Raw genomic sequence first — 25,711 nt, forward strand, 5'->3', positions numbered from 1 at the left:
TTTGATGTTCTAATTACTTAAATCTCACCAGAGGTCCCAACATATTGAACCGAGATGAGGTAAATTACGATGGACTGAACATATAACTAGTACGCATACGTACAAAAATAAATGCCTAATACATCTTGTAAGATATATGAAACGTGAGGTAGACACTTAAAACGCCTACAAATACCTGGGAGGATTCTTGCTGCTTGGCTTAGTTTTCTTAATACGCTTTATCCACTGCATGGGCTATATAACGTATAATCGGAGGTTAATTTCAAATTATAAACTGCCTTACATAAAACAGAAAACGATGGTGGAATATTGAAGGTACAGCTGCTAACTTTTCTTAGGAGAAACTGTGGAAAATCACAAAAATACAGTAGACGTGGACATCCTTCCGCCCTGAAGTTGAGCTCGCGAACTCCGTGACATGAAAGATAATGAACGACTTCGTGCAAGGATTCACCACTGACACAGCCACCATGTTAATTAGTGACCATAATAATAATATAATGAGCTTCAGGTTATGCTCAACAGACGTTTGGGTTCGCATTATCTTGTCTCTTGTCACCTAATATACTTTATTAGTCCATTATCATGACATTCATAAATTACAAAGAGACAGACATACACACACGGAGCTTGCTACTGCCATTCGAACACAGTTTCTTATGATCCTTAAATCATGAGGGGCCGATTGTGATCGTCACAGCTGTGCTGGTTGTGATTTTAAATCAGAAGAAACAGCGAGACAAGAGAAAGAAACTACAGTGCAGAAAAGGGACAGAAGGGCATGATAAATGAAGAGAAACGAAGATAAGCAAAATAAGAAAGGAAAACAAAACCGTTGTTTTTATCTTATCCATTCGTGTGTTGTTATAAAAAGCCTCACTCCGCAAACCATGACTTCGTCCAAATGACTTAAGTCTAAAAGGATTAATTAGGGCTTATTCGTTTTATTACTTATAATTTTTCCTCTCTAGACAGCCTTGTTGTTTTATATAATGCTTTAATTTAGGTCAAAGCTTGAGTATGCCTCGGTCGTTTGGAATAATCTTACACAGACAGATTCTAATAAATTAGAAAATATTCAAAGAAAATTTGCCAGTTTATGCAATTACCGATTTTTCCAGTTTAATATCCCCCGAAAATATGAACTGATCCTATCTACTTTAAATTTTAGAACACTTTATTCCAGACGACGACATCTCAATGCGTTATTTCTTATTAATGTATTTAAGGGCAAAATAAATTGCCATTCCATTATGGACGCTGTTGGTTTACGTGTGCCGGCGAGGCAAATAAGAGAATTTTCTACTTTTAGTGTGAGCAGTGCACTAAGGCATAGTCCTTCAGCCAGGTGCGTCATCGCTGCAAATGACGTACGTAAATCTTTGGACGTATTTAGCATAAACATTGTCTCCCTTGAGCGAAAGTTCTCAACAAGGGAAATGATCTAGCTTCGTTATCTGTCTTTTTATATTTTTTAAAGTTTTACAATTATATTAGCGTTTCCCTAGGTGGATTATTTGTTTTTATTTATATTTCTTCATTTTTTGCTCTGTGTTAATATTGTTTCTATTTTGGGTTTGCCTGTACTTGGCAGTTATATTTAATACTGTACATGTATAAGTTTAGTTAATCCGTTTGTGTAATATTATCCATTATTATTTCATTATTATTGTATGTATTATCAGTGTTTGCCTGTTATTGGCTTCTTGCTGTTGGCAAACACGTAAATAAATTAATTGAATTGAATTGAATTATAGTATTTTAAATCATACTCAAAATAAGTGCAAATACTAGCTATAATCAAACCACACCTCTGAGCCTGATATATATAGACACATATTTACGTGAATTTAAAGGCAGAATATATAATATGCGCACGCAAATACTATATGTTAAAATGTAGTGTACATAAATTTAAAGAAATTTTACACTTCCTCGCCTATAAGTGGAATACTAAAAACCGCCAAATTCAAAAAGTTATAATGAATGTAAAAGCAGCTATTATCAGATATTTGATGTTTTACTCTACACGTTTCAGCTCCTTCGAGACACCCTGAGGAGTCTCGCGTTTTAGCTACCGTAAGCCAATAATATTCCTGTACATGTAACCAGCAGTTTTCCCAAGGCAATGAAAACACAGTCCCCCGAGGATGGCTTTACAGAACTAAAATCCAGTTTGCTGAAAGCAATTAAATATCTCATTGTAACTGCTTTACACTGATTGTAACGTGTTGCAAGTGACGACCTTAATTAATCAATTTATAGGTTTTGGACACATTATGTTATTTCGCGTGCCACGGTTTGAAAACACGTTGCACCGACAGTGATGTATTATGTAACTGTCCAACCTCCATCTGCATTTTGATGTCGAGAGTCAAGACAATATGATTGATAGGGGCAATGATATAACATAAATCTCTCCGGCAAGCAAACTGCAAATAAAAATACAAATATATGAACAGTTTCATAAATAAAACATAACATACGCTGATCTTGAGTGAAACGCATGTTACTACTGGACGGACAGAAACATAAATACAATAATGTAATAATAGTAGTTTAAAAAATTGCACTCAAGTATGTATGTAAGCAAACAGACGCGTTCAGTACATTCATAAATGTAACTACATCCATAACAGCAACAAAATTCTTAAATACATGGCTTCAACGTGTTCTAGGGCAATGATTATACAAGCCTGACAGTGAACCTTGTTTCTGCATTATGTTGTGGTTGTAGGGTCCAATATGGAATAACATAGACGGCATAGTCTAGTTTGCTTTACTAGATTCTTTTTTATACGGTGTGTGTAATTACACGCTCAGCAAACCAAAGCACAGGATTTCCGTTCTATTTGTTTTCGGGTGGCGTAATTCATGCGGAATTACAAAGCACCATTACTATAACTGTGTCCCATGATATCCAAACCCCCCAGGGCCCAATTTAGCTAAAACAATGAGTTCTAAGCCCAATTAAAAACTCTGAAACATTAAAAACAAGAAATTCTAGGAACAACAGCTATAATTTTCAATTCCTCCTGCTCCCACTTGCCATAATTCACAAATTCTAGATCTGTACACTTCATGACTTTAGGATATGTTTATATTTCCATACAAAAACGTGTTTATGTTCATGAGCATTATACTTGCTTCATTATCTGTTCTATTTATGACTTTCCAGGATTTCTCGTATTTCCATATAAACATTCTTAAGTTCACGATCATAATATTTAATCCTTCCTCTGTTTTATTTACCATATAATTATTAAAACCTGATTAGTTTCCCACTAGAAATTATATTTCATATTTCCGCGTCTCACATTGCTCTCCATCTGCTGGACATCTTGATGATGCTTCTTTTTGCAGGCGGGACAGCCACATTTCCCCAAATATGGCGTAGTCTCTCACTGAGGAGGGTTTGTTAAGTTTCTCTACCCACTATGAACTATAAAATAAGAGGAGCTGTGGGTCTGCTTGATAGATGGGCTTATAGAACCATCGCCCACCCCCTCAAACCCAAGAAACCGCACTGAAAGAACCCAACATCGATCTCTGGATAAGTACTTCCGTTCCTTCCTTATTGCGGAGTTATTACAAAACAACCGCGTACAGCAGCACATTACAGTTAGACAGAGCCAATGCACAAGCTAGTAAACTATTATCCGGGCTGAATTTAATAACATGCTTTGTTGCCTAATCCCCTTTTTTCAACAGTCAGCGCGTTTGTATATTGTATGTTCGTACCTTGTATACCTTATACAATGACAAAATTCTTGAGAATCTAATAGTAGTGTAGCTAGTTAAGAAATCCTCTACGTTCTGTTAAACACAAATGATCATTACCTTTTTCTTAAGACGATTTCAGTCCAAGCACAAATAAAGGTAAATATGTTTTAAAAACCCGGTCAGTTTCAGGATATTCTGTCAAATCATGCCCTGGCAGCTTTCTTGCACGGTGCATTACCTCCGTAACAGCACGACAACGAATTTATCAGCGACTGCAACGCCACACAATCTGCGCCGAAGAGAGACGTCATTTTCTTTTTAGCGACTGCAACGCCACACAATTGAGTGAGGCAAATTTTAAGTCACGCAATAAAATCCTTTTAGTTTATCTTCATGATGACCCGAATTGTATTCATTTAGCTGTTATAGTATGCAGAAATGGCCTAAAATGGTTGAGGTTTGACAGATTATTATATATATGATATACTATACAGTATTTATTTTCCAGTTAGATCTGGATATTAAACGTTACTTTCCCAACATGCTTCAAACCTACAGCATGACCTCGAAACCTTGCCAAGTGGAGACATCTGCCATATGCCACTGTAACCATGCGTTTCAAGACTGACGGAAACTCAAAGGTAACATTTTTTTGTATCTCCGTTCTTCGTTTAAGAAACAAGAAAAGCACAATAACGAAAACCAGACCTTTGCTTTTTCTGCCAGAGTTTACAACATTTTTGATAAAAATACAAAAAGGAAAGTAAAAACTTGTCGAATTTTTTCTACTATATTAAGCACCTACGTACCATTAATTTTTTTACACCAATTAAATGACCTTCAAAATATGTTTCATTTTCCGGATGTTGAAAGGTGAAAAGCACATTTCACCCCAGCACTCCGTAACATTCTATTTCAGGTAACAAGTAATATTTTGAGTGGTCAATATCGTAATAAGTTCCTTCACTGTACTGATATGCACAATAAATCTATCGATTTCAAAAACTGGTATATAAATATAGCAAAATAATAATAATAATAATAATAACAACAACGCATATTGTATGAAACCATCCTGTTGTAATTCAATTATGAAGCTCTTCAAAGTGGTGTCAAACTATAATGGTATCTGAGACGTGCAGCTCAGGCGAATCGCCTACAATACTGCATAGCGTCACAGCACAGAAGATTGCAAGAGACATATTATAACGAGAGCACAGCTTCCATAAAATATAGCCTACACAATATAACGTTAATTATAATTTGAGGGTAAGCGTAATTTGAGCAGCGGTCGGTAAAATGGTCGGGGAAAAGTTTTCAAAGACCTGCCTGTGCATTTTTAAGGATAAACTGAGGAAGCCCACAGAGGAACTCAGTATGAACGCATGACCTCCGGTAAGGTAATTACACCCACGACTTTAGGAAAAGGAACGAGATGTGCTAACACCCAACACCGATTTTTTATGTTTGAACGAAAATTCGGAGCTGAGAGCGAAATGACTGTTGAGGCTTGCACAGAGCAGCCACTGATGAATTAACTACATAGCTCACTATCTTTCTTGAGACCTTTCCCGCCTTTGATAAAACTTCAAGATTTATTACCATGTTCACAATAGCCAGCCAATGGATCTTACCCTGAGCTATATGAATTAGTCTATATTCACACACTTTTCTTTAAGACATATTTTAATACGGTATTCCATCTAGACTTAGGTCTTCCAAGTGTCTCTTTCAACGAGATATTTAACTAAATTTCCGTATTCATACATCATCCATTCTGAATGCTACATAAATAACAAATATATATTTTTTTATTGGCGAATCATTTCCATGAATCAGGATCAATCTTGAGATCCTGACAATCGCTTAGTTGGTAAATAAACTTTCCGCCTTTCAATGGAACCCAAAAGTTCATTACCGTGATCACTAGAGTGATAATGTAAAAGATGACGAATCTGTTTAAGAATGAAATGAATACAATAAAAAATATTTTCTCTACTTTCTCGCTTATTTGTTGACTTTCTTCTTTGCATGTTTGTTTACGTTACACATTTTCTTCCACTGCTTCTTTATTTCTTTCTTCCTTTTATTCTTTCTATCCTCCTCCTCCTCTTCTTATTTATTTATTTCTTTTCGACTTAATCTGAACAGAAAAAGATTGACTCGTTTTACATCTCAGCAGTATAAGAAACCTTTTGGCATCTTCTCCTTTAAAATAAACTGCAAGTCAGTAACATATCAGATACAAGTTATAGCATAAATGAGTAATAAATGAATTAACATTGATGAGGGTCAAGTCCTAGTCTTCTCACTTCAGGGGTTATGAGAACATATTTTACGACCCTTTTCATCTTTCGCGAGAGTCGTTATTAAAGTTGCTAGGCCAAGGGAACTTCCATAACTGACAGAATATGTCTGTCACAAACCATCATACAAAGAAGAGCTAGACACAAAAGAGTTCTAGAAAGAACTCATGGCACTTCCTTCCCTCATACGTTGCCATATTTTATACAGAAGCTAGCAAGAAGGATGATAACAAAACAGCCCTCTGACTCCCTCCTCGTTGTCTCAAGGGATGACTAACCAACTGCAGCACGGTAATATTTACTCCATGGAAATGTCTTGATTCACAGCAATATCTAAGCAACCTTAATCGTTACATCCCTGAAAATCATCGTGGACCGCTGGCACCAGTCAAAGCCCAACTACGTTAAGCGTGGCTTCAGTACACAAAATAAAAATGTAACAAAGTAATAATAGGTTTAAAAATAAGAAAGCCACAAAATTTTAAAGTTATACAAAGAGACGCACAATCGTAATCTGGAATCCATAAAAATGATTACGGATACCAATTCAGGTCTGTCCAACAAAATCTCAACCTCGGAGGCCATCAGCGTCTTCTGGGACGTTGTGCCTCGTAGTCCGATCGACGTTTCAGATGTGCTCGCGATCTCCGCCATGAGAGCTATGAGTCATCGCCCGGATAACGGAAGTAGTAAGCACGTATAAAACGTCATTAAATATCTACCAGACCACGTGGCACAACGTTCTAGAAGACAGCCCTGATCGCACTCCGCGCCTGAAAGTTCAGCGGTGGACCATTGCGAACACGGCAATAAACCTCGCGTTCCACGAATGTCGAAGAACCTACTGACTATGTCTCAGGGAGGAAATACGAGCGAAATCATTTGTATATCTGAGCAGTATATCTTTAGTGTTCAACGTCAATAAATTGCGTAAAAAATACAGAATCCACGGTTTCTATCACCTGAAGAAAAAAAATTGATGCTGGATCTCAACACGTTCATTGTCGTTGTCTTCTGAGTTTCAACGCGACGTGGACTTTTATGTGACGACAAACGTTTCGGAAAAATATATCGCCACCAACTCCAGGGTGAAAATAAGTTTCTCCGAAATCACCTATAATATCACATGGCGTGACAACGCAGAGGACCATAACGTACATTTGTAGTATCGTAGAAAACTAGAAACTAAATTGTGTTCACTGCCCGTGTAATTATACATAAATAGGCCTAATTTACTTATATCTGTAACACGAAACGTAACAAAAATGGCTTCCCTAATACTTAAAACATAAACAGTGTGCCAAGAGCCATAATAGTTCCACTTCTTGTCATTTTATTGTTTTGTTATAAAGCCGTGCAGTTAATTTCGAATTGGAAGAAGGGTGAGTGGATAATGGGTTGATTGCGTAATAAGACAATATAAACGTCGCTGAAACTTGTTAATTTTTTATGCAGCGGAAAATATGTCAGCTTCATTGACATCGGTAGCGTAACTGTTCTACACCAATTTTACATCCTAATTACTATTGTCAGGTTTCTTTTATAAAGTGCATTGGTTAACTAGCATGTTACACTAAGCAACACACATTAATCATCTCTCTTTTCATAACTTCTTTTTAATATTTATATTGACTATGGGAGTGAATAATGGTCCGAAAATAGTGACAAATATTTTGTTCCTAGTCGCGTAAAACTGAACCGCCAATCGTTCACAGTCGCCGCCAAAGTTTCACTTTTTGCATCATCTTCTGTTAGTTTGTTAGTTAGCTAAATACAGGGAATATTTCAGGGAAAGGAAAGATAATGGAAATGAGCACTTTAACCCTTTATGTGGGGTCAAAGACCCGAAAATAGTATATGACCATTAGGCTGTGAGAACAGTGGGGGTAGATGGAATGTTTGTGTTTCCCACATTTAGAGCAAATCCTCGTTATCGATCTGCTTGTAGCGGCTATTAACACGTTACACACTGCAGATACTCAGCATCTTACAGGGGATTCGACAAACAGCTATTCTATGGACGTTCTACAGATAAAATGGAACTCGAAACACCTGATACGTCAATGTGGGTTGACCGGCACTCCTGCTTTGTATTCCGGGTGCCTCGAGTTCATATCTCGACGTGAAAACAGGCTGAAATTACTGAGGTTTCTCGTGATTTCTCTCAGTCACTCGAGGCCAATGTCGAGATAGTAACTTACATTGGCCCACAACTTCGTCATTCAATATCCTTTCAATTATATTATTCATTCATTTATGATACAAATTACATCACAAATAAATAGAACAAAATAAATGCTAAACGATAACTAAAACAGAATTGCTAGTAATGAGAAATTACTTGAATTGGTTATTTGGAAGAACGAAAACTATAAAGGACAATAATATTATAATCCCTATTAGGGAAAGGCATTGTAAGATACGAATTAGGTGGAGCTAGTTCAGAAGTGTTTCGAATCTCGGTCTTTGCTGTTAGCGGTTGATCCATTAGATTCTGTTGTCACAGACTGAGTAATCTTTTTGCATTTATACATTTAATATAAAAGAGAGATGTGGAACGACATTACTAGTCTGACAGTCAGCCACTTATTCAATTATCGGGTCTCCTAATTCCTAAAGAACATGGTGTCAGAAGATGGTTGTCTTCTGGGTTGTTGCGTCGTGTAGTCTGATAGAAGTATATCGACGTTTCAGAGGTCCTTCCTGCCTCAATAATCACCCTACCAGACTACACGACGCAAAAACCCATAAGGCAGCCATCTTCAAAATCACAGCCGTGAAAACCTCAAATCCTACACGGTGTTAAGTTTCTGGAATACAGGCCTAAAATGATCTTACTTGTATTAAAATGCTCAATATAAAACGGACACTAACAGGACTATAAATTCATAAATTAACGACTTATTATTTAAGTTTTTGCTGTTATAACCGTTACGATGGTAATGATGTTAAGACATTTTATACCTTTTGGCGTAATATTTATAACTGTGTGTTTACTACTTAAAATGTTCCGTCATTCTTTACGGGCAATATACTAGTGTCAATACAGTTTATTTTTAAAGCGCGGAAAGTAGAAAAATAAATGAGAAATAAGAACGAGAATTAGCAAGTCGAAACGGAATTCACTTGTATAGTCGCACTATAAAGTATCTGAATTTCAACAATGATATGGGTCATTTAGTCAATTAATCTAACCCTTGGAGAGGTACTATTAGGGGCTTCTTTACTGTAACCTATTCATGTGCTTAATGCTGAAGGCCAGTAATTTCGTGTGGTCGTTCGATAACATTCTGTCATTAACTTAACGCCAAACGTAACAAAATTCCAACGATAAACACCCTTCCATTTAATTTACCTAAAACATCCCTAATGGGCACAAGGGATTACAGCATTATCTGAAATCGTATAACGACCAATGAGAATTTTAGATTGTCTGGTCCGACGAGCTTCAGAAGTTTCATCATCTAAAATCCAATGCCATCAGCTGTACCATTATTATTTTAACAGTTTGTGCTTGTTTTGTTGTTCAATAACTCGAAGGACTTACTGAAGTGAGAGGGTTATGGATCAAACAATACAAAATAATGCACAGTTATAGTATTGTACCCGCGCGTTTTAATTATCATACACTGTCAAAGGATTTATATCCCTTTTAATATAACGTATATGAATTAATCAAGTTATGATTAAATCAAAAACCATTAACTTAATTTATATTCATGTTATTCTCCCAGAAACTTTAAACATTAAATACAAAGTTATTAAATAAACTATTTATTTTTATAAAATTCCTATTATCAGTAAACCGTGAAATTAATTTTAATTATTAATTATGTCGCACAATTTGCAATAATTTTTCAAAAGCAATTTCAGCCGTCCGATTAACTCCTATGATATTAAATTCACAAGTTATTTAATTACTTATTGAAATAAACTAACCAGTCAGCCAGCTATGAAGCTCATTTGTATTACGCCATCGATGCTTGTCTGCTTCCAAATGTATATAGGCACAAATAGCCACAGAAGTTGAAGCGTCTCAACCCCCCCCCCCCCGGAGACACCCACGCATTTGTGTTTGCTATAGTTTTTCTCTGGTTCATCAATCTCGATGCATTTCCAAATATCAAAATAATAACACAACTAACCTTTATCATAAAAAAATTTTCTGACAGGATCAGATAAAGTACACTTGTACGGTGTAACGCAAAGCACGCGGAACGCTAATTATGCACCACTGGCATATAACACTCGGGCTGACGGAGATGGCATTTCATGACACCAATCTGAGGACCAGACCCCGCTAGAAGCACATGCACTGAGTTCAATATAGCTCTGATTACTTGCTGATAGTCACAGAGCCGGAAAAATGTGCAACTGTTTGTATTACAGCACAGGGGAAATTAACGATACATCGATTAATATCGATCCAACAAACTTGCTCACCCGTCAATGAGGGGGACGTCCCTGAGGATACGCCTCACTGCTTCTAGGCGCTCCTGATGTGTAGATGGGCCCGCAGCACTCAGAGCTAGGGGTACGCCTAACCCCACACCGAGGGCAGAAAACAGCAAACACACAACCACACCAAGACACCAGTGTTTTAGGCGCTTCCCCATTGTACCTGAACAAAAAGAGAATAAACAGCGTTATTTTGCTGTTTTGGTGATGAACAACATATACGACTGAAGATTTCTGTCTTCTGGGTTGTTGCGACGTGTAGTATGGTAGATGTTTATCAAGACAGAAATCTTCATACTTACCGCTGTGAAAACCTCAAATCTTACAACATATACGACTGTTTACTAACTCCCTGAGCCAGAATCCTTCTTGAAAAACCGCTCAGTTTTCATGAATTCGTTAGCGTTCACAAGAGCCCTTCTGTAACACGTGGGAAATAACAATTGAAGGATCAAAATCGCTAAGAAATGATTTCGAAAATACGTGTAGGCATTACTGCTATTGCTTTTTTTGTGTGTGTATCGGCTGAACGTAATCGTTCTGTAGCAGTAAGGCGGGGGAGGTGGTGTAATTTCAGCCTGCAGACGAGGTCCACAAATGCGATCTACCACCAAATTATCTATTATGTCAGATGTCCGAACTGAATTGTAGTCCAATGTTTGGATGAAACTCCCCACTCTTATTCTAATATGGAATATGAGATTTGATTTTGGTATTAGCAGATACCTGAAAGCCAAAATTGCCTGATGGGAGTCTTACCCACATAACAGATTATAACTATGAGAGTGAAAATTAGTCAATTAGTCAATCACACAGAGGATGATGGGATAGCAGAATTGTACAGTATTCCCTCAGGACTATGACAGGTTTCCATTCCAATCCAATTTAGGCTATCGATGCATCACAAACAAAACTGTGGATTATGAACACACCTTCTACAAACAGTAATCTCAGTCGGTTTAGTTTTATTGTCTGAAGCGTCGACATATCAGTCAATATCACTAATTATTACAATGATTTCTGAACAACGATGAGTAATGTAAATTAAAATAATTTTAAAATGATGCGTGTATGAAATTTTTTCTGAATTAAAGGGATAGAAATAAAATGTATCTTAAAGAAATAATTATATGGAATTGTTCAGAACAGAGTCACGGCCAGGATCTTTTGAGCATTAACATTTCAGGTTACATAAGAGAAGGGAAACATCTTAACCAATTGAGCGGTTATCAGCTTCTCACTGAGAACTCTGTTCCATGGAATTTCGCATTTAGTTAAAAAAAGTTTTTCGAGTGCAAATTTTCCGTATCATCGAGTAAGGTGGCGGGTGATTATGAAATGTAAGTAGGTAAGATTTTCGAAGGCAGCGCCCAAGGCATATTTAAACGGAATAATTCAGCATTTGTTTGGAGATACTGAGAATCGAATAGGGTATCCCAAAACACAATTCCGGAGCGATACACTTACACAAACTTTCTCGTCTGAAGCTTAGCAAGGTAAAATAATTGGGGTACAGAGTAATAATGATGATGGTGGAGGCAGCAAGCACTTCTGGAACGTTTGTAAACTTCTGGCAGACTACACGGCGCAACAGACCAGAAGACAACCATCTCCAAACTCACCGCCGTGATATCAAGAAATCTCACAGACTTTGAAAACGTTCAAGTGGTCCTTAAGTTCCGTTACGACTCAAAAATTCTTTATAGCATTAGCAGTTTTTAAGATAAATTATTCTCGATAAGTTGATAATCGCTCAGCTAGTCAAGAAATTTCCCATATTTTGATGTTAAAAGGTTAATTACCGTGTCCACAAAATCCGGCAGTCTCCCCTAATCTGAGTCAAATAAATTCAGTGTACACCACCGAACCCATTAGGCATATTTCATTTCTCACATTCACAACAAGTCTTCTGCGTGGCCAAATTTTGTTACCTGCACCACGCATGTTTTACATACCCCTTCCCTTGACGTGTTCTTCATTACAGTAATAACAACTACTTGAATTTTCCACCAAAGCTGATTTTACGCATTTGTGCAAGGAGATTATAAATATGAATCTTAACGTGGGCCTTATTTATTTTAATGTGCGTTTATTCATTATGCACTCAACTGGACATGTGAAAATTTTGTTGAATAAATATGATGTACGAGATGCGATCGGAAAGTTTCTAGACTGTGTCAATAAAGGGCGAACCGGATGTAGTACGAGCTTCTGCCGCTAGGGGGTGCGGCCTACATTCATAGTGAATCAGTGTGCCAACCAGCATCATCGAATTAGCATTTGTTTCTTAGTTACGGGCGTTTTGGTAGTGCATTACACCGACCCTCCTGCGATTTCGGAATGGCGTGTGCATCAAATTTTGCCAAAGACTCGCCAAAACGGCTACGGAAACCTATGAAATGCTAAAGCAAGCATTTGGGGAGTCCGCAATGGGTCGTGCACAAACTTTTGTGTGGCATTCACGTTTTAAAAATGGCCGAACCTCTGTCGATGATGACGAGCGTTCTGGACGACCATCTTCGAGCACAACGCCCGAAAATGTTACGAAGATTCGGCAGGCCATTCACGAAGGTCGACGTCGTACCATCAACGACTTGTGCGACATTGTTGGGATAGGCTATGGGACCTGTCAGCTGATTCTAAAGGAAGAACTCCACATGCGACGCATCCTGTCTGAGGACCAGAAGCAGAATCGACTTCTCGTTTGTCAGGAGCTCAAAGATCTTGCAAGAACCGACCCCAACTTCCTTTCTAAGCTCCGTGTGACTTCTTCCTCTTCCCAAAGATGAAAATTCAGCTAAAGGGAAGGATATTTGAGACGATAGAAGAGATTCAGGCAGAATCGCAGATGGTGCTTGACAGGCTGACAAAGAAAGATTTCCAGGGATGCTTCCAGGCTTGGCAGCGGCGCTGGGATCGTTGTGTTCACTCCCAGGGGAACTACTTCGAGGGTGATGGATGAATTTAATACCTGAGATAAGTGTACGGGTTTTTATAGGCGCAGTCTGTAAACTTTCCGATCGCACCTCGTATTTTCAAAAGGAGCGCATTTTGACATTTCCCCACAAATGTTGTTAAACGGCGAACAGTTACAATTATAGCTACATCATAGACGCAATGGAGATATAATGGACGTGTTTCCAATTTACCGTAACAAAGTTAATTAGTTTTCCAATTCTCCTATTGGCATTTTCAGTACCTGCGTCTACGTGTATGTGTAGGAGGGAGGAGGGAGTTTGGGTGATAGACTTGGTAAATAAATAACTGATATTTCTAATTCAATCAGTGGTCATATAAATTGAAAATTTCATTTTATTGGTTCTTTTTAACAATTTGAAATGCAGATTTATTCGGAGACAAACACAAATTTCAATGCCACGACCATCACGTTTCCTCCTTTTAATTCGCCCCTCGATTCTGTAAAATTTACCTCTTATAACATTGGCTTAGTTGTACATTAGTGTAGCAACAAATCAAAAACTGATTGTTACCATGGCAATGCTTATGACAGATTAATGTGTACTAACTTACGCACTTTATTGTTTATAATCAAAACTCAATTTTTCTGGATCTAAAAGAAATTACGGTAGAAGGTAAGAGAGCTACGAAACAGAAAAAGAGACAGGAAGTTGAAAAGAAACAGAGAAGGATTAGGAACAACCGAAGGGACAAGAAAGGAAGGAGGGAGGACATAAATAAAAGGAAAAACAAACAGGAAAAGAAATAAAGAAAGGGAAACAAAAATCGAAATAAAGTATAGGAAAGCGTACGTGTTCCATTAATAGTAGTATGATGTACTTTGCAAACATTTTATATGAAAGTAGCAATGCTAAACGAAATTTGGCTGGATCGGAAATATGTATCGGCCCCTCCAGATTCCGCTACAATCACATTTCAATTTATGTTATTCATGGCTGGGGCAATCCCGACAAGCCCTTCTGTGGATTCGAACACTAGACTCGTTGGTCGGCCTAAACCACCACTTGTAGTCTTGTTTAGCCTCCGAATTAACTGCAACATAGCGTATGTATTCTGGCAATGCGGATGGAATCTGTTGCTCCGACGAGCCAAACCAAGAAAACACTCAAACTTTACGTCTTCCCGCTAGGTAAACTTTCTTCTTTATTTTTTACTTTACAATTGTTTATTCAATGTTAGAATCTCTGTGAATATTTTATACTTTGAGATCTTTTATAAAATACTTTAATGTAAGCCTAACTTTTTTATCTTTCCTTCTGTATTTTGTAACACAAAGGTATTGTATTCAATGTAAATTTGGTTATTCAGCTCGTTTAAATAACTAAATAGTATATTAATAATTTTATAAGAACACTTCAGAACAAAAGAAAAGTTTCAAGAAAGGAGAATAGGGATTACAGAATATCAGAAGGGTGGGGTTCGACGTAGAAAATCAGGTATTGTCAGCGTCAGTTTACTTGGCGTCTAAACCCAATAGTAACTATTGATTTTGTCTCATGCAACGGGACGGCAAAGCAGATCAAATAACATTCCGAGCGGCAGTGTTCCTTCCATTGTCACAATGCACGACGTTCATACCGTAAGTAAAATGTAGAAACAAGAGTGGTGACTCAACCCACGATCAATCAGCTACTTTTAGCGTTAGAATCGTAGCCACACCGTTCGAAACCCCAATGAATTACCAAGTACCACGACCTTTTCCGTGATCTATTCGGCCTCTGAGGCGAATAGTTTGAAACAGAGAGTAAGCAGCATTTCAAATACTTAAAAAACTTCACATGTACGTACACCTTTATCCATAACTCAAATTATATGTTATCATGGAAACATATCAAAGAAATAGTTTTCTTAAGTGTGAGCCAGCAGTGAGACCGTGGGGGACAGACACATATACAGTACAGTTATGTAGCATTGCAATTTTACAATAGCAATTAAACTGTTTTTAGTTGCATTTGTCTTCATTATAACCTTCAGAATGACCACATGTAGATTCAATCCCACATGCTTCCTCAATATCTGACGTCCATTACTATTCAGAATAAAATAAAACTTCATACAGTAAGCGTATCACGTACGAAGAAATAATGACTTCAGAGATCATAAAATGTTACGAACAAATCTGGCAAAACTTGATCGTTTCCTGAATTACAATTAAGGACTTTCTCCACGGCACACGTTCCACCTATTCCAAAAGTTTCAGTTGCCAACTCAACACAACCCCTAGGCCTAAATGGTACTCTGACACATTTAGAATTTTACTTGCAGTTTTCGTTATTAAAATGGTTACACTGCGTAATATAAGGTCTATCTAAAATATAAATTCCTTTTGTGCCCAAATTTGCTTTTGTCCTCTGCTTGATACGTATGCCATTAAGGAACTGAAATAGTATAATACAAAGGCGATCAACTCGGTTGTCATGACAGTAACAGTAGAATATAAGTGTGATTTACTTTCATGTCGTTTCTTTAACACTAATTTAGCGATAAGCAAAACTATTTCAGTAACTTCATTTTTGAAGTTGAAGCCTTCGGTCGGGCAAATGAAACGTACAGATTGTGAGCTGATGTACAAATAACTAAGAAAATTAATATCATTGTCAAATAAAACATTTTCCGTTGGCCCTGATGACGGAGGCAGTATGACCTCTGAAACGTTGGTTAACATCGACCAGACTACACAGCGCAACAACCCAGAAGACAGAAATCTTCATACTCATCGCCCTGATGATGGAGGCAGTATGACCTCTGAAACGTTGGTAAACATCTACCAGACTACACAGCGCAACAACCCAGAAGACAGAAATCTTCATACTAAGAATCGCCCTGATGACGGAGGCAGTATGACCTCTGAAACGTTGGTAAACATCTACCATACTACACAGCACAACAACCCAGAAGACAGAAATCTTTTGCTTTTATGTTTTACTTCGTCCTTATGTGTCTGTCCTCCTCCATCCTCATCTCAGTTTCCTTTCTTCCTTCTGTAGTTATTTTCATCTTCGTGCTAATCTATTGGTTTTGTGTTCGTTATTAACGTTTCTCGTTCAACTCTTTGGTTCTTATTCCTGCTGCTGCTCATGTTTCCGTTCGTTTCTCCTTCTCTTCATAATCATCCTTCCACTTATCTTCTTCGTCTTCTTACACCCGACGGCACAACCAGAATATTCTGTTTCCTTTAATAGTTGAGATTCTCCAAATTGCACTTACGACAAGGATACGATATAATGCCTTAGGTGGAGGATCAGTCTGTAATAAGACTTCTACTTTAACAGCAAATACAGCAGAATTTAAACCTCCGACCCAAGTGTCCATGCTCCTGAGACAAAATACGACATCAAGATAGGTTTTAGAAACAATCCTTAGTAATAACACTAAAAAGCAAGTACTGGAAGAAGAATTCCAGAGATTCGCCTTAAAAATTACTGTTATCTCTGTTGCAATTTTCTTTACTGCCCACAGAATTCTTGCAGAGTTCATTAGGGATTAACTTAGGAGTTTGTTCTTACTCAGAAAAAGAAATCATAAAGACAGTCACGTAATCTGGAGGTTCAGCAACACGTGGAGATTTAATCTCAGGCTCGTAAAGTGGGAAAGTGAATTTCCCACTCAGATTCTTTTGTCTGGATCATGATTACAAACCACTCATCATCATTAACACTTACGGACGTGAATTACGCCAATTCTCTGCTGCTGTTTCCGAAAGAAAACTGTGGGTAAGAGTTAAAATTAGAATGTAATATTTAAAAACCAATACTTAATTTTATCTTCTTCTTTATCCACACAGACTTGTTACCTTGAAGACAGTTTCAAGGCTAATAAATTAAATTCATCTTTTCAATTACAGATTTTCATACAGAAAGGCAGAAGAGATTCATAACCCTTCACGATTCCACGCACATCCGGAAAAAAGACACACAATAAGCGTAATTTCTTTACTTTTTTTTTTTTTTTGGGTTGGTGAGTTTGATAAATAACACTTCTAAATATTATGTATTCTTTTGAAAAAATATTCTTAGACAAAGCTAATTCTAGATTTGTGTTTAATGTCTTCTTGTCGTTTTAGGTTTTGTTCGCACAAATACATTTTGCGCCAATATGAAATGAATATGCATTTACTTTGTTTTACTTCGCCCAGGGAAAATCTTTGCCTTAAATCGGCTCTGAGTACCATCCACATTGACCTTCATCAACAAAAATTTCACCCGCACAATGCGCATATTTACACGCTTACAATAAGGAGATGTCTCTCTCTAAACGTTAACCAACTGACCTTATAATAGAACAGGAAAGGTCTTTGTTCCCGGAGAAAAAAAAACGTATTTTTAAATAACATTATCCTCAGTTCAAAAGACACTTAAATGTATCACTGACACAAATACTTACATATACCAGGAAATTGGAAGGATACGTACAAAATACACAGTTAACTTATCTTCACTTTTACCTCGCATTTGAGCTGAATTATTTCTTCTGCGCTGTTTTTTAAAAATTTATTCTTATTTCCTTTCTGTCATTTATTTTCGCGCCTGCACCATTCTTAAAACTTATCTCTATCCTTTTTCAGTCTATCTTCGCTTCATTCTGCTTGTCATCCCTCGCTGCTCTGATCTGCCAAACCAAATAACTCCTAGCACAAGCTTCGAACTGCTATTGCACCTGGGAACCATGCTATACTGCTGAATACCTATGCGATGTTACGCTCTTAACTCGTAATAAAAGAAGCTCACGATTCTATAATTCTTCCCTATTAAACTAACTCCAAGGAACAAAGTTTAACTTGAGCATCCACCTAGACAAGAAATTCGCTGCATTTTACAGAAATCAAAGGTTCACTATTGTGTCCATAAGAGCGAGATACCGGTCCCTATCCTGAACGTGATGAATCGAATCGACGCCCTCATATCCAATTTTTCTAAGATCCATTTCAATATCATCCTATGTACGATTTAAGGTTTTCACGGCGGTGAGTCTGAAGATTGCTGTCTTCTCGGTTGTTTCGCCTCCATCATCAGGAAGATCGATCGATCGCCCTGATGATGGAGGCAGCAAGCACCTCTGAAAAGTCGGCAGACTTCTACCAGATTACACGGTGCAACAATCCAGAAGACAGAAATCGTAATATTATCCTCCCAAATACGGTAAGGTCTTCGGAGTTGAGCCGCGACTCGTTATATGTTCTAACTCATTCCGTATCTCGACCTCCTGCGACCTTGGTCCTTCCCCCCTCCTCCGTCCCGGAGAATTTTTGTTATAAATGTCTCATTTCTCCCGTGTTTGCTACGTGTATTTTACACATTCAAACCAGAAGTATGAAGTAATAGCAAACGCACCAAAGGAGAAAAAAAACTTTGCAGTTGATAGAAAAACCTGAAGGCGGTAGATCACTTGAAATACCTAAGGAAGGACCTAAAATAAAAATTGATCTTAAAGCAAGAGAAAATGGGTGTGGCCTGAGTGATCTGGTTCAAGACAGAATCCAGTCGTGGGCTATTCTCAAGACGCTAATAATCTATCCAAAATAATTTGAGAATTCCTTCACCTGCTGAGTGACTATTAGCTTATGGAAAAAGATTTGGCCAATCTCTCATGGAGTTGTCTGTAGAGACACTAGGAACTAGGTCAAGGTCTAACCTGATTGAAACATCGTACGGTTTATTGATTTTCGCAGTAAACATTCCGAATAATGCCTTCAATCAATCAATCAATCAACAGACTCAGCAATCAAAAGACGTCATACTAAATCAAGAATGAAACTCGAATACAGGAAATTGATAGGTTTTCTGCATCACGTGATTCTGCAGTATTATGAGAAATGTAGTCCCTAAAGAACAGGAGTGAGCAACCAGCTATGGAAATCCCAGAGTACGCAGTAAACTCCTGGGACTTGGGCAAGGACTTCTTGAAACCAAACCAATTCTCTCTGAAACATTAACAACTGGGGAGTTTTTTTTTCCGTGTCAACAACTACTCAGGCTGGATCGTCCTTACATTCCCCAGGGAGATAAAACGTGGCAAAGAAACACAACAAAACATCCAATTAGTAAGGAGATACTGTATCTCAAATAATTAACTGAAACTTTTATGCCAAGGTGTTGAAACCTACAGATGTGTTTTAAAGGTCAAAGAGCAATTATGTGGGATATGGACAAAGGCAGAGCGAGTTGCATATTAATTACAGTAATGAAGTATTACCATGCATCACCGCGTTATTAGGCCATACATTCACAGTGTAAAATGAATGGAATATACGACAAACAAATGAATGTCATGGTAGAGTGGTAGCACTACTGGTTCGTATTCTGACGGTCCCAGGTTTAAATCTCGACACGGAAAACGGCAATCCTGAGTAAGGGTTTTTCTTTTTCGTCTATCCCTTCATGCAAATGTCAGGATAATGACTTAAATTAAGCCATGACCGCTGCCTTTCCAATTCACAATTTACTTTCCTATCCATGGTTATTTTACGCTAGTAATCTGGGATACTCATAGCATAGTTAAATACGCCATAAATAATAAATAAATATGGTGCAAGCGTCGTATGCATTTAACGAAACAACTAATTTTATGGATCGATCACTTAATAAAAATTATACTTACGGTATTTTATAATCAGCCTGCTCACAAAGCTGGGAACAGAGTGGAACAGATAGACGACAAGACGTTGTACACGTACCAAAGCACCACGCCATGATGCCTAAGACGTGCTGGAGCACAGAATCTATACTTAAATTAAGCCATGACCGCTGCCTTTCCAATTCACAATTTACTTTCCTATCCATGGTTATTTTACGCTAGTAATCTGGGATACTCATAGCATAGTTAAATACGCCATAAATAATAAATAAATATGGTGCAAGCGTCGTATGCATTTAACGAAACAACTAATTTTATGGATCGATCACTTAATAAAAATTATACTTACGGTATTTTATAATCAGCCTGCTCACAAAGCTGGGAACAGAGTGGAACAGATAGACGACAAGACGTTGTACACGTACCAAAGCACCACGCCATGATGCCTAAGACGTGCTGGAGCACAGAATCTATACGTCAGCAAAAGACGAGGTCTCAACTTCACGTTCCCGGACATTTTGCCGCCGGTATCAAAAGAATAAGATACTGAATGGAACCCCAAGCTAACTCCGAGTTTGAGCCTCTCCAGGGAATCAAACCCCGGTTGTCCAGAATATAGGAAATCACTTTACTGACTGAGCTGTAGACCCTGGCAGACTTCAATACGAGGAACCCACCGGAAGGGGGCAGGAGTGTGAGTTGGTTCATGACGTGGTAGTAAAGAAAAAATTAACTGAGATTTCAAATTCTCAAGGCAGCGAATATGAAGATGTCTTCTGAGACGTTGCGTCACGTAGTCCGGTAGAAGTTACCGACGTCTGAGAGGTGTTTTGGGCCTGATGATGGAGCCAGTAACAACTTTCGAAACGTCGGTAAATCTTTACCAGACTACTCGGCGCAACATCCCAGAAGAAAGTAATCATTTTCTGGGCCGCGAAAAAATTAAATCTCACCTGTAAGAGAGGTCGATACAGGGTTATTTAATTTTGCTAATATTAAAATCATGATCAGTGAAACCAGAACGAAGAGACATATATTCAAGCTATCCTATTCATACCATGGATTGTATTAAAACTAAATCAGATATCGGTTCATTATTGTCTGTTTCAATACAAAGCTATTTGATTAAAATGTTTAATTTGGTTCATTTAAAAAAATATAAGTTCAAAATCAAGCAAAAAATTCTATAAAAGCTCCTATTAAAAACGCGAAGCATTAAATTGCATGATGTACAGAATGAATTACTTTATTTTATTATATTAATGCCGAAGTAGGCAGATGGAGAGGGGAACATATCGGTAATTAAATTTGAAGGACGTGTACGTATATTTAGAGCTTTGTTGTCAAAAGCTCTCCTGCATTCAGAAGCTACGATTCTGATATTTTTAATTACACGCGTATGCACCATACAGAAAGGCTTCTGCTAAATATGACAAGCATGTTTTAATCTGCATAATGTACGCAACGAATAGATTGTATATTACAAAATTAATACTGTAAAGAAAATATACGCAAAAAAACAAAACACTTCTATGCGTATGAAGAAACGTCTGTGTCAGCTGTTTCAATGATACTGAAAGTTATGAACTGTACGCGCTGCTTAGCAGAAAGTATAATTTTGGGTATGGACATTTCGGATTTTGTTGACAATGAAAGAAACTTATGCTGACACGCCTCAACAGTTAGAAATTCTACGAAGAATAGTAATGACACATTATCACGTATTACTTCCACAAAAGAGAGTCCTTCTTGTGACGCAAATAGCCATTCAGTTAGATATTCCACATATTTTAAAAACAGCAAATTTTCATTACGGTCTTTACAAGAGCTCACATGGGTCCACATCTCAGGCTTTTTTAAGACTCATTTCAATAGTACAAATTGATCGGGGTCTAACTATTCCATTTGGTCTCTACCATTTAGATTTTCTACCAAAAATTTTGTATGTAATTCTCATTTGTTACGCGAGCTATATGATCCACCCATCTTTAATATTATCATTCTAATAACACCTAGTGAAGTTTACTTAACTACTCCCACATAACACAATTTTTTCTAGCCTTCCGCTACTTTCCTCTCCTCAGCATACCATTCTCAGACACTTCAATATTTATGATCTACTATGTTAATAATGTGAGATATGAAGTTTTCTCTAAATAGAAGCCGGCACGGAAAATGCAAAGTTGGTTCCTTGTGACCAACAATATTACAAATAACTTTATATTTGAAGAACTGTGTCTTCTGGGCTGTTGCGTTGTGTAGTCTGGTAGATGTTTACCAACGTTTCAGAGGTCATACTGCCTCCGTCATCAGACTACACAGCGCAACAACCCAGAAGACAGAAATCTTCATACTAAGAATCGCCCTGATGACGGAGGCAGTATGACCTCTGAAACGTTGATAAACATCGACCAGACTACACAGCGCAACAACCCAGAAGACAGAAATCTTCATACTAAGAATCGCCCTGATGACGGAGGCAGTATGACCTCTGAAACGTTGATAAACATCGACCAGACTACACAGCGCAACAACCCAGAAGACAGAAATCTTCATACTAAGAATCGCCCTGATGACGGAGGCAGTATGACCTCTGAAACGTTGATAAACATCGACCAGACTACACAGCGCAACAACCCAGAAGACAGAAATCTTCATACTAAGAATCGCCCTGATGACGGAGGCAGTATGACCTCTGAAACGCTGATAAACATCGACCAGACTACACAGTGCACCAACCCAGAAGACAGAAATCTTCATACTAAGAATCGCCCTGATGACGGAGGCAGTATGACCTCTGAAACGTTGATAAACATCGACCAGACTACACAGCGCAACAACCCAGAAGACAGAAATCTTCATACGCACCGCTGTGAAAACCTCAAATCATACAACTTTATACTTTATACACATAAAAATTCGAAATTCAAACAGCGATTTTCCAGATACAATGCGTACATGAACGTGCGAATGGCAATTATTTATCGGCGATAAACTGCAAAAGACGGGAAAGGAAATGGCCGCGTGTTTTAGGATGGGCCCATTTCTGTTTTCGAGGATTCAGGGGTATAAAGAAGAAAGGTAAGTCCTGATAATCCGTGGGCCGAAATTCGAGCCGGAGACTTCTTGAGCACTTGCCACGTTTGTTAACCAAGAAGTAGTGCGTTCCAGTGAAAGCAGCGTTAGAGAATGTAAATACAAGTGCGCATTAAGCAAACGGTTAAACAAACTTATTTCAAAGTTACGCTGGGTCAGCACGGTGAGGTGGTCACTCTGACGTGAACTTCTTTTGTTTCACTAATTTACTTTATTCTAACTGCTCTCTCGACTTTTAAATTTGCCTTTTCAGCAACTGTTTGCCATTCTTCTGATTCTCTCTTTCCTTTAACTCAAATCTTTCAGTATTCGTTTTCGTCCTACATCTGTAAGTTGTATCTTACAGCCACAGAGTTTTACATTCCAGCTGAGTAAACTCGGCTCACTTTCTTCTATAATACAGTAAAGCTATGGCATTTTTGCTAATAGAAAGCATGCAATATGATCTGTTATATTTTTTACTAACTTGATGGAGCTACGAATAAGTTCTTGTTAAGAAGTTCACAGCCGCTTAGCTAGTCAAGAAGTTCCGCCTTCAACTGAGTCCGAAGTTTAACTGGCGTGTTCACAACAGACAACCACCGGTCCCCTTCCACCTATCTCATTTCCCCCATGTCCACTTTAATATTATTAATCAAACTAAACTTACTTTTTCCGAGTGGTCATTTCTCTATAGGATTTCCAACAAAATTTTTGTAAGCATTTCTCATCTCTCCATGCATGATGCATGAACTTCCAGTCTTACTCTAATTGATGCGACCATATATTTGGTGCAGATTACAATTACGCGCCTCTTCATTGTGCTCTTATCACCTCGTTCCTGCCCCCTCGTCCTTCATTGGCCCAGATATTCTTACTCAAGGGGAACTATTATACATTCGTATTGTTTAGTTTCGACTTCATATTCAGAACTTCCGTAAAGGGAGAGATAGAAAAAGAGAGGGGGGAAAATAATTCCACAAAGCAGATTCCTCATTGAGATGATGACAGTCGCTTAGCTTGTCAAGAAACTCCTTACCTTTCCAGTCTAAAATAAAGTATAAATTAATAATTATGCCACATTGTTTAATATTCCTAAAATAATATAGGCCTATATTAGTATAGTTTCCATCTACATTAAATTTCCAACATAAACACATAATTTCGCTCTACTGCTGTATTTAACAGTTAACAGATAATACATATTTTATACAAGTGAAAGCATTCATAGTCTATCTGCATACCGAATTACAGACGCGTCGGTCCAATGGTACATTACTGCTATCGCCAAAATAGAAAATTTGTTATGTCCCCTCAGCCACTGTCACCGTTAAACAGTGCGCACAGTTCAACAGCACGTTGTGATTTGTGTGGTGACAAGGATCGTACATTTCCGAGGGTGATACGGTAGCTTTACTCCGTTCAAGGACCATCTAACCACTAACATACGTAAGTACAAACGAAGATTTTCATATGTGTGTGTGTATATATGGATATACACACATTAACTATGAAATTCTTAAAAGTTTAATTACAATTTTCTTCACTCTCCTAAATACAGTATCATGACATTGTCTGTGACAGTAGTGATACTACCATTATTATTTCAAATTCAATGCGATTACCTTTAACTTTCCACCTAATAAAAAAAGTTCCTTAAATCATTTCTGGGAATTTATTTTTTTAATACTGCGCCCACAAGTCATTTCATGGCCAGTTTGTAAAGCCAGACTATTTTTTTTCCACGGAGTCACAGTGCGCATATGACAAACATAAAGAGAACATATGTACTCAGCAAAGAGTGTGCTGTTTCTTTAAAAAATTTCAATTCACTAATTTTCTACGTAAAAGTGTCTGTAGCTGAAGGCGACACGTTCCTATGATGCGTTTGTAAGCCCTTGCGAAACAAAACTAAGTCACAACCCAGAAGACCATAAACCACAGTTTCACCGAAGTAATAATCTCACACCTTCACACTCGTCTCAATAGATGTTAACCCTTCAAAACGCAATGGTAACTATATGTACCACTCGTTCCAACAATCAATAATTCTGCATTTTGTATTTGTGCGTTTCGTACAATTCTCGCTGTAGACAGAAATTATTTCCTTAATCCGCACAACCCAATTGATTTCTGCAATGGTGAAGCCTGGTGAGTTCTTTGAGGTATGGGCTGAATTCTTAAATATTATTTAGACGAGCTTCCTCTTCAAAATGTTAAACATCGGACTTCAAAAGTATCGCAAAATTATCACTACAAATCTACGGTACAGACAATTAAAAAAACTTACACTAGAAGTTGGTTTAATTGAATGCAGCTTTTGAATTTAAATATTCATGTCACGTGTAGGTTGAAAATCAGTTCCATGGCAACCACGATGAAAAGTCTGCGTCTTCTCATCAGAGTACGTGAGAAGTAATAGCCAATCCCCGTCTGACGGGTGGAAGGAATGTCAACATTTCATCACAGAGAGCCTTAACTGAGACCAAATAAGAGTGTTACCTTACCCAGAGGATCTATAATATTCAACCGGAATGAAATAATTTAATATTCTGTGCACAAAGATTCTCTTTTTGACCGTATAAGTGACTCACGGG

General features: G+C 37.7%; 1 protein-coding gene across 7 annotated transcripts in view; it reads right to left on the minus strand.

The window, feature by feature from the left end:
- Nucleotides 1–25,711, minus strand: part of LOC110840039 (dipeptidase 1) — a 375,966-nt gene that overhangs the window by 53,968 nt on the left and 296,287 nt on the right. For all 7 annotated transcript variants that reach the window (XM_087357058.1, XM_087357057.1, XM_087357056.1 and 4 more), the window contains one exon: nt 10,473–10,650. In XM_087357058.1, coding sequence (XP_087213184.1) covers nt 10,473–10,650 — 178 coding nt within the window. The remainder of the gene's footprint in view (nt 1–10,472; nt 10,651–25,711) is intronic.

Source organism: Zootermopsis nevadensis, unplaced genomic scaffold, assembly GCF_977971745.1.
Source record: "Zootermopsis nevadensis isolate Lab colony 2312 unplaced genomic scaffold, Znev_1.0 Znev_ptg000028l, whole genome shotgun sequence".
NCBI lineage: Eukaryota > Metazoa > Arthropoda > Insecta > Blattodea > Termopsidae > Zootermopsis > Zootermopsis nevadensis.